General features: G+C 44.6%; 1 protein-coding gene across 1 annotated transcript in view; it reads left to right on the forward strand.

The window, feature by feature from the left end:
• wdr75 (WD repeat domain 75) overlaps positions 1 to 10,437 on the forward strand; it is a 20,342-nt gene that overhangs the window by 5,943 nt on the left and 3,962 nt on the right. The window contains exons 10-17 of the mRNA XM_007541595.2: positions 3,353 to 3,412; positions 3,573 to 3,688; positions 3,982 to 4,157; positions 4,228 to 4,385; positions 4,745 to 4,925; positions 8,410 to 8,504; positions 8,785 to 8,880; positions 9,982 to 10,151. Of these exons, the coding sequence (XP_007541657.1) occupies positions 3,353 to 3,412; positions 3,573 to 3,688; positions 3,982 to 4,157; positions 4,228 to 4,385; positions 4,745 to 4,925; positions 8,410 to 8,504; positions 8,785 to 8,880; positions 9,982 to 10,151 (1,052 nt within the window). The remainder of the gene's footprint in view (positions 1 to 3,352; positions 3,413 to 3,572; positions 3,689 to 3,981; positions 4,158 to 4,227; positions 4,386 to 4,744; positions 4,926 to 8,409; positions 8,505 to 8,784; positions 8,881 to 9,981; positions 10,152 to 10,437) is intronic.

Below are 10,437 nucleotides of genomic sequence, written 5' to 3' on the forward strand. Positions count from 1 at the left end.
AAGGCCACTCCAGTTGGTCAAATGCCTTTTCAGCATCCAGGCAAAGAACAGCTCCCTTAAACTTACTGTCAAATTTATGATGCATGATGTTCATTAACCGTCTGATATTAAAAAATGAAAACCTGTTGGGGACAAAGCCCGTTTGGTCCGGATGAACAATAGAAGAGAGATGTTTATTTAGCCTATTTGCCAGTACTTTAGCGAATATTTTAATGTCAGAATTCAATAATGAAATGGGACGAAATGATGAGAGCTCTGTCTCCTCCCTGCCTTCTTTATGTAGTAACGTGATATTAGCTTCATACATAGTCGGGGGAAATTTTCCTGAGTCAAGACGTGAACGAACATCCTCTGGAGGAGAGGAGCGATCTTCTGGGCTTTGGCACTGGGAAATGATTGATTACATCAACAATCTCGTCCACAGTGATGTCTGCGTTGAGGCTTCACTCATCTTTGGGAGATTTAGATCTTTAAGCCAGTTTGAGGTATTTCCTTTTGCTTTAGACATGTATAGTTGCTCATAATATTCCTTAAATGAGTCATTTATGTTTCTTGGTTCAGTTATAATTTTTCCTGCCTTGGACTTAATTTTATGTATTGCCCTGTTGGCCTGCAAGCCCCGCAGCTGACGAGCCAACAGTTTATGGGGCTTATCACTCAGCTCAAAGTGCTTCTGATTAATTTTAAACATCTGATCAAGCACCTGCCTGGACAGAATACTGTTATATTCATACTTTAAAACAAGAATGTTTTGTAAGATCGAAGGATTGGACGAGGACTTGTAGTTAGATTCTCAGCATGCTAATTCAGTCTCAGTGTCTGAGAGGCGTTTCCAGCTTTTGTTTTTCAGGAACTTTTCAAAAGAGATCACAACTTTAAAAGTTTCCCATAAAGTAGAATCTGTAACATCTTTTGTATCGTTAGTGTCTAGAAATTCAGAAATTTTATCACCTAGGAATTTACAGAATGTCTCCTCTGATAGCAGGGATTGGTGGAAACGCCAGAAATATTGTTTCTTATGGTTAAGATCGAGAGTCAGTGAAACTGGAGAGAGGTCCGAGATTAAAGGCGTATGATATTTGGAGGATATCACATTAGGTATTAATTTAGAAGTAGAAAATAATCTATTCTTGAATAGGACTTATGCACATTTGAAAAAAAGGAATAGTCCCTCTCCACCGGATGCTGCAGTCTCCAAACATCAACCAGATTTGTTGAGGTCATGAGGGTGTTCAAAACCACAGAGGAGGGTGGCTGTCTCGTTCGAGCTGACCTGTCCAGGTGGGCGTCAAGCACGCAGTTAAAATCCCCTCCCAAAACTAGATGTGTATCAGCCAGGTCTGCAACCAAATTAAATATTTTTCTGAAGAAGCCTGGGTCATGAAAATTAGGACCATATACATTAAGAAGCGTGACATGAAAGGAATATAAATAGCCGTTACCAATATAAATCTGCCATTTGGGTCAGTCACAGTAGAAATGTGCCACCCCACGAGCTTTACCTGAAAAGGTGGACTGAAAAACTTGGTTGGTCCAGCTGCATCTCAGTGACCCTCCCTGTGTGTTTCTTGAAGGTATATAATGTCCGCTGATAAGCTCTTTAAATGAGAAAATACTTTAGCCCTTTTTAAGACATGCCCCAAACCCTTAACATTCCAGCTGGTAAGAGTTATGCCACCGCCTTGCAATGATGTTATGATACACAGAGACTTTTTAACAGAATGGCTTCGGTGCACTCATGTGTTAGCCTGACCCCCCACCCCCTTTCCCAAACAAAGTGAGAGTAAAAGCCCCACATAACCAGATAGAGGAAGCCGGGCCGCATGGGCCATACAAATACAGAACCAACTCCACAAAAAGGCTCCCTCATCCACTCAAACTTTACAAACTTAGATTATGGTACAAACATCAAGCTGTTATAAAAGTCATTCTGGTCCCCAGTGACCCTAAGCAAGAAGCACATACCACAGTGTCTCTAACTTCCAGACGCTCAGTGACTCTGTAAAGTTTCTGCAAAGACCTCTGCATCCCGCGGAGAGGAGAAGGTCTTATCCGTAGAGCCGATGGTGACGAGCGGATACAGGACGCCGCACCGCTCCAGCATCCTGCAGCCGCTTCTTTACACTGTCGAAAGCCTGCCGCTGCCTCATCACCTCCGCCGGGTAGTCAGGGAAGATGTAGATCGGCTCATCCTTGTGACGGAGGGGGAACTGCTGACGGGCCAGTCGTAGAATCGTCTCCTTCACATGGAAGTAGTGAATCCGTGCTATCATTGCTGGCGGCCGCGCGTTGTCGCCAGGCAGCCTGGTTCCCAGCCGATGCGCCCGGTCCACCTCCAGCTGTGTGTGAAAATGATCCGCACCAAGCAGTTCTGGAATGAACTTCGTCAGAAACTCTCTTGGAGATCCACCCTCGATCTTTTCCGGCAACCCGATGATTTTAATATTCTGCCGCCTGGAACGGGCCTCAAAATCGATCATTTTCACGCATAGAGCTTCGTTCTCCGCCTGCATCCTGGTCTCCTCCAGTTTGGAATGGCGGCCCTCGTGATTGGATGTATCTTCTTCCACCTCTTTAATCCGGTCGACGAGGTTTAATAAAGACGCCTGGGTTGAAGCTAGTGCTGCTTCAAGATGGTTAAATCTATCATTCATTGTCTTGCTCATATTATTTATTGCAGCAAGGATGGTGGAGGATCCGGCTCACATGCTGGCTCAGCTTCTGGTGCGGTTGTCGCTCGCGTAGCTCCAGCACGTGCTGCCCAGTCGTCTCTTCCGAAGCCTTATCTTTGCTTCTTTCCTTTATCCGCCGTGGGTTCAGCCATCCTCGATGTCAGAGCAGTCAGAGCACGGGGAAACCGAAATATGGGTGAAATATCAATGTGAATAAGAAATTACTTTTAAGTGGTGAGGAGCCAGGAAAGAACACGTCTACTCCATACGGTGCTCACTAGCGCCCCCGAAAATATTTTTAAGTTAAACTCTGCAGCTTCCTGTTCCTCAGTTATTTAGAAATGAAATAATTTTATCAATAAAACAGAAAATCTGCTTTAACCTACATTTGCTAATATATCTTTGAATCCGAGTTTTTCGTAAGTTTTATCAATATCTGCTAAGAGCCGGTGAGTTCTGATCGGATCGGATCGGTTCTGATCGGTTCTGGCCAGGTTGGTCATCCTGCTGTCTGTATTTGTCTCATCTGTCCAGAGGACTTTTGTCCCAGAAGTTTTATTCTCCTTTCAGAAACCCAGGAAGTGAAGCAGGGTGTACTTTCTTGGTGTACTTTCGGATTGTGTCTTTATTGATCTGCTGCGGCGTTTCGTTGTTGTGACATTTTTCTGTTTCCTGTCTAGAAATCGTGCTCATCCAGAGTTGTGTGAAAGTGTCGTCCATCATTCAGGGTCTGGTCAAAGGTCAGCTCAGATTCTGATCATTTTATTCTCATTTTAAAAACTTTTATCGTCTGAGAGATGCTCAGCCTGATTGGTTGGAATAAAGCGGAGATGTTTTAATTCACCTCGTCTCCTGATCTGGTTGCCGTAGCAACGCCGTTGTTTCCATGCGTCTCTGCAGGCGAAGCCGTCCAGACGGACCTGATGGTCGACCCGCGCAGCAAAGCTCTGGTTCTGAATGGGAAACCGGGTCACCTGCAGTTCTACTCCCTCCAGAGAGACAGACTGCTGTTCAACGTGAGACTGGAGCCAAACGCTTAATCTGGGTTTAATCTGGAGACTTGACAGTTTAATCTGGAGACCTGACGGTTTAATCTGGAGACTTGACGGTTTAATCTGGAGACCTGACGGTTTAATCTGGAGACCTGACGGTTTAATCTGGAGACCTGACGGTTTAATCTGGAGACCTGACGGTTTAATCTGGAGACCTGAGTTTATAATTTAGAGATATGAGTGCTTGATCTGGTGGATTATAATCTGTGATGTAATAATCTGGTGGATTATAATCTGTGATGAAATAATCCCCCCAGCTGGACGTGGTGCAGCAGGAGTTCATTCACCAGGAGGGTCTGGACCAGTTCCAGGTTGTCATGGCGACGCTGGATGGCGCCGGCGCATGGTTGGCCACGGTGGAGGAGCGGAAGCAGGAAACGGCGGAGGCGGAGCTTAATCTGAAGCTGTGGGCGTTTGATGAGCCGAGCCAGAGGTACCGAGGTCTTCCTCACCGGGTGTCCGGAACCTCCAGAACTTCTGACGTCTCTCTGTTTTCGCTCCAGCTTCGTTCTGAACACCACCGTCTCGACACCCCACGAGGTCCGGATTACGGCCGTGACCTTTGACCCGGCGGCCCGTGGCCAGACCTCCCTGCTGGTCTCCTGCGGCCGAGACGGACTCTTCAAAGCCTGGAGGCTAGCGGTGCCAGCCCACCCGGACGGTGAGAATCTGGCCGGGCCGGGTCCAGACTGACAGTAATCTGTCTTTAATCTGAGGCCTGCTGGTTTCCATACCAAGATTAACCTTTGACCCCAACGTCACGACTCTATGGAGGGACGACGAAAATCTGAAACTTTGTCTTTCTTCATTTCTTTTCATGGTTTCTTTTTTTTCCTTTAGTTTCTTCCAAAATGAAAAATGTCAAAACAATCAAATAGAACAAAAGACAATAATAATAAAAACTTATTTTATAATAATAAAAATCTTAATTCATCTGTTAGTTGTCAGATTAATTAATCTGTTAATTTCGCCGTTAATCTGGAACTTTAGTTGGTAACAATCCGACTGTCCTGTCTGCAGACGGCGGTCCTTCCTGGACATGTGACTTTGTGTCGGCCTATCACGGCCTGACGCCGCAGCGCTGCTGTTTCTCCGCCGACGGCTCGCTGCTGGCTGTCGGCTTCCAGGAAGTGGTTACCGTCTGGAGCCCCGCCTCCTGGGAGCTGCTGCTCACGCTGTCGCAGCCGCCGGGCATCATCAGGTAAAACAGGAACCTTAATACTTAAATAAATGTTTGACAAGATTTTATCTGTCTGCAAAAATCTCAAATTAATCACAAATTCTCTCCATTCTTCAAATGTGGACAGAAGGGCCAAACAAAATCATCCAGAGGGCTGTAAATGGCCCCGGATGAGGCTTCTGCATGTTGGTGTTCCCGCTAAATCCTGAATATACCTAGTTTGGGTTGTCTTGGCCCTTTTATCGCAGCCTGTGGGGTTTTCCCTGACTGGGAAGAGAATACAACCTGCTGAATGTGACAGGTAGCCAATCAGAAAGCGCGGTGACGTCAGAACAGAGGGGAATCCCAAACAGCTGACATATCTCGCAGCTGAGAGTCTGGTGGACATCGGATATGATATGTGGAAATGTTTATTATTAAATCTAAAGGTCATTATTATATATGTTTATGTTTATTCAGTTAAAAAGGTTAACTATGAAAACACAGTCACCTCCAAATCATAGTGCAGCAGATGGAGCTGCTGCTCCTGCTGTCTTTTATCCACCGCCTTTTCTTTTTGTTTCTTTTATCTCTTAAAATGACTCCACATCCTGATATTGCTTCTCCATCGTCATCCGTGTTTGGTTATTCTAAATTACCGTTTGCTATGTTGGGGTTTTGTGGATTTTCTTCTGGAATCGGGATGTTCGTGACTGGAATCGGTTCGTGTTGCTCCTGCCTTGAGGCTGAACACGAACCAATCGAACCTGTTGTACTTTTATCAGCTCTGTGGTCACAGAGGTTTGGAGAATCGGCCGACATCCTTAAGTCTTTCCGTCTAAACCAGACTTAAGGCTCACAGCTCTACTCATCTCCTCTCGCCCACTGCCCAAAGCTCTGACTCTGGTCGCTATGATAACGTTTATATAGCCCTTCAAAATAAGATACAGACACGCCACAAAAACGAACGAAATCCATCCTCCTGTCTCTTCTCTGGGCCTTTTCCCCTTTGCAAAGAAACTTTCCAAAGACATCTGATCTGTTTCTTACTCATATTGCTGCTTGTGGCTCAGTGTTGGCGCGCATTTAACTGAGAGAATCCGGTTAAAGGATTTTCAAAATAAAAGACCTCCAGACTCAAATAATACATAAAACGGAAATATTTAATTATTTCTTGCGTGGCAAGGTACCAATTGGTCCACGGACCGGGGGTTGGGGACCACTGTTTTACACATTTTGGGCAATTCCTTTTGTAGCTGTGACATATTTAACCACTAGGGGCGCCAGAGGATAGAAAAACATTTATACTCAATTAAGGGAGAAAATCTGTGTTCACTAAGGATTCTTTATGAAGCCAAACCTTTTTGATGTTTTTAGTGTTTTGTTTTTCAATTAATTAATCACCGTTTGCAGTTTTTAACAGATTATTTAGTAATGACCTGAAATCATGAGCCAGTTTGTTGTTGGTCTCAAACTGTTATCTTTAGGGATTGTTTTGTACAGTAAAATATCCCAGATTTTAATACTGTTTTCATTGATCAGGAACAAAATGTTTAACATGATGGCATGTTAAACATTTTAGCAGGTGTTCACAGCATCATGAACACCTGCTAGCATCGTGGACACCTGCTAGCATCATGAACACCTGCTGGCATCGTGAACACCTGCTAGCATCGTGGACACCTGCTAGCATCGTGAACACCTGCTAGCATCGTGAACACCTGCTAGCTAGCTGTAATCAGGTCAGAACAGCAGCGCTGCTGCAGCTACCAGGTGTTCATAGCATCATGAACACCTGCTAGCATCATGAACACCTGCTACCATCGTGAACACCTGCTAGCTAGCTGTAATCAGGTCAGAACAGCAGCAGTGCTGCTGCAGCTAGCAGGTGTTCATAGCATCGTGAACACGCTGCTGCAGTCCTACCCTAACCCTCTTCCTCTGGATCGGACCTGTAATAATGATTAGCAGAGAGCTTCCTCATGTCTGATCTGAATTTAATTTGCTGTATTAATGTCTGTCAGGTCGTCTGCACCGGATCAGAACATGTTGGTCATGAACTTCAAACTCCTCCTGACCTTTTTAGACCTGAAATCTATAAATCTCCTTTATGAAAATCACCTGCAGGCTCTAAACTGGGAGGTTTTCTTTTATTTCTGGATGTTTTTCAGACCTTTTTTGTGACCCAGCAGGAACTGGCTGCAGTTTCTGCTGTAATGTTGGCAGCTGTTCCTGGGCTCACATGGAGCTCCGGGTCACAGAGGACACCAGAACCGTGCCGCCCAGTTCTGCTCGGCTCATTATGAAATAATCCACATTCAGCCACAGAATAAACCGAGCAACTCTTTTTCTTTTGGGAGCGGTGAGCTGCAGCGCTCAGATTGAAGCTGATCGGAGGAAATGTTTGGGTTTGTAAGAACCAGGCAGGTCGGGTTTGAAAGAACCAGGCGGGTCGGGTTTGAAAGAACCAGGCGGGTCGGGTTTGAAAGAACCAGGCGGGTCGGCTCAAACTCTCCCCAGAGTTAAAATGAGACGTTTGAAGCAGGAAGAAGCTCATTTCCAGCTGTTGTTACAGCTGTGAGGTGCCTCTCTTATATAACGGCTGCCTATAGGGGTCAGCCCTCTTTAAACCAGACGCTGATGTAGTCGACGGCTGCCGGACCAGAGGAAACCATGGAAACTGAGGCTCTCACCTCTGTTCTGAGGTTTTCCATAAAAATCCTCAGAATGAGATCAGAACCGGCCAATAATAAACAGAAACAGTTGGTGGTCTCATGGCTTGAAGGATTTTTAAATCATTTCACGTTTAAATCCTCCAGTTGTGGTCTAGTTAAAGCTGAGCTGGATGTTTGGGTCTGAATTCCTGGTTATTGTAGTGCCTCAGGCTCCTCTTTGACCTCTGACCTGAGCTGTGTTTGGCAGCAACTTGTTTTGATACCATCTCTTTAAATGCAAATGAGGTACGTCAGGCCCCACCCCCTCCACAAACGGTGAAGAACAGTTCATCCAGACGAACGTGTTGGAGACGCATGAATGAGCACAAGGCTTCATCACTGAATCCGTTTAGATCACGGAGTCCCAAGATAAAGATGGCAGAAACAACAAACTGTTGATGTCCTAATAATATTCAAAACACGCTAGCATGCAACGCTAGCATTAGCACAGTGCTACTGCTAGCAGAACAGCAGCCAGGACGTCCGCAGTGTCGTGACTTGAGTGGGCTAATACAACAAACAACCAAACATTTTGACTTGTAGCTTTGGTGTTCTTGGACTTGAACTAGGACTAAAAAATAGCTGGAAGTTTATGACCTTGATGGCAGTTTTGCTGCAAATACTGTGATGTAACAGTTCAAATGAACATAGAGAAAACTGAAAGGGTTGAAAAACCTGCACCTGTACTCAGCAGCAGGAGAAACGCAGAGAGACTCCAGGTTCACAATAAGATGAGTTACAAAGTGGATTTTGTCGTTTTAAAGAGCAGATGATGTGTCCAGATGTGTGAGTGACGGTTCTTCCTCCATCAGGGATCTCTGCTTCGGCCGGCTGAGCTGCTCCAAGTTTCTCCTGGGAACAACCAGCAGCAACCAGCTGTGCTGCTGGAACCTCCTCACCTGCTCCTGTAAGCCTCCACAGCGCCACCATGTGCACAACATGCTAACACACATCTCCTATCTCCACACGGCTCAGAATAAAGACAAGAAGCAAACGCTCATTTATTCACATTCAGCTTCAGCAGGAAAACTGCAGTATTACAATAACAAAGAAGCTGATCTTCGAGGGTTAGCTAATGCTAGCGCCAACATTGCTAGCATTAGCCAACTAACTAGTTAACTATCAGGCAGTCAGGTTACCAAGCTGTTTGAACTGAACCTGCTTCCTGTTTCCTGTTTGTCCTGCAGTGGAGTGGAGCACGTCCATGGAGGTGAGCCTGCTGCTGGCAGATCCGCTGTCTGACAACATGGCCGCCTTCTGCCACCAGGATGGAAACACAGACCGTACGTCCAAACCAGCACTCGGCTTTATTTAACCAGAGATACAGGAGAACTGATGGCTGCTGCTTCACTTTATGCTAACTGCAGCTAAGCCTGTTGGAATCAGCAATCAATCACATGATCAGTTAAAATTAGATCAGTCATGTCTGTTCTCATTAATATTTTAATGAGAATATTAAAATATTAATGATATGGTTTACAGAAACCATAAATAAAATTTCTTGAAGAGAAATTTTGTTTATGGAAGTTTCATAATCCAATTTATTTATGGTTTCTGTCATGTTCGAGTTTTATTTCTGTTTATTGTTTTTAGATTGTCGTGCTTTAATTTGGATCATATGTGAATTAAGCAGCTGCTTAGAACTCCACCAGGGGGCCCCCAAGAGCACTAATATATATATATATATATATATATATATATATATATATATATATAGGGGTCCTCTACCAAAGGCCTGGTAGAGGACCACAAATAATGCTACACAAATATTGATTAATCAGTTAATGGCTGTTAGGAAATATAAGATATCAAACTTGTTTACTGTAAATTTAGTTTTTATCAGCTGATGTTACTTTAAAATAATAAGACATGTTTAAATGTCATTCTGTATTCCAAAATCTAAATCATATGTTTTAGTTACTCCTGTAATGTTAAAACAGCTATAGTAAGATAATCATGCTAATGCTAGTTAGCTTAGTAATGAAGAAGCATCATGTTGGTACAGGGGCCCCAAATAAAAATCTGCTGAGGGCCCCAGAAAGGTTTGGACCAGCCCTGATCTGGATATTTAATTTTATGTTTTAAATGTTCTTTACAAAATGAAAGTTTATTGGTGGGTGAACGTGGATTATTATCTTATTATATTACTGAAAAATAGTCTCCAAACAACAATATTATTGTTTGTCATAATAATTTCTATCCTCCAGTAAAATCTGTTATTGGCTTCGCTGCAGCTGAGATGTTTGGGCCTTTAGGTACAGAAAACCAGAGGAAAATAAATCAAATATCAAACCTCAGCGCTAGTTTTAGCTCCAACTCTGAGGGAGGAGGCTGCAGGAGAGCCGGTTTCATCACCATGGTTACACCTCTCATCTGTTTTCCAGTTTTTGTCTTCAAGCCCAGCGAGCCGCGGCCGCTGTTTTCCCAGAAGGCCGTGTGCTCGGGGCGGGTGAGCCGCGCCGTCTTCGCCCCCAGGGAGGTGGCGCTGGAGAGCTGCGAGGAGAGCAGCCAGTGGCTGAACCGCTCACAGCTCTACTTCCTGACGCCGCTCATGGTAAACAAATGGGCCAAATATCGGCCAATCAGCGGCCAGCTCACGCTCTGGGAGAGAGGTCCCACTCTGACGCCTGGCCGCTTCCAAGAAAACCGTTCATCTTTATGAGAATAAAAACCTGCTGAGGCTTAGAATAAACCCCCAGCAGGTTTTATCTAAACTCCAGCAGTTTTTATCTAAACTCCAGCAGTTTTTATCTAAACTCCAGCAGGTTTTATCTAAACTCCAGCAGGTTTTATCTAAACTCCAGCAGGTTTTATCTAAACTCCAGCAGGTTTTATCTAAA

The sequence above is a fragment of the Poecilia formosa genome, unplaced genomic scaffold, assembly GCF_000485575.1.
Source record: "Poecilia formosa unplaced genomic scaffold, Poecilia_formosa-5.1.2 Scaffold619, whole genome shotgun sequence".
NCBI classification, from domain to species: domain Eukaryota; kingdom Metazoa; phylum Chordata; class Actinopteri; order Cyprinodontiformes; family Poeciliidae; genus Poecilia; species Poecilia formosa.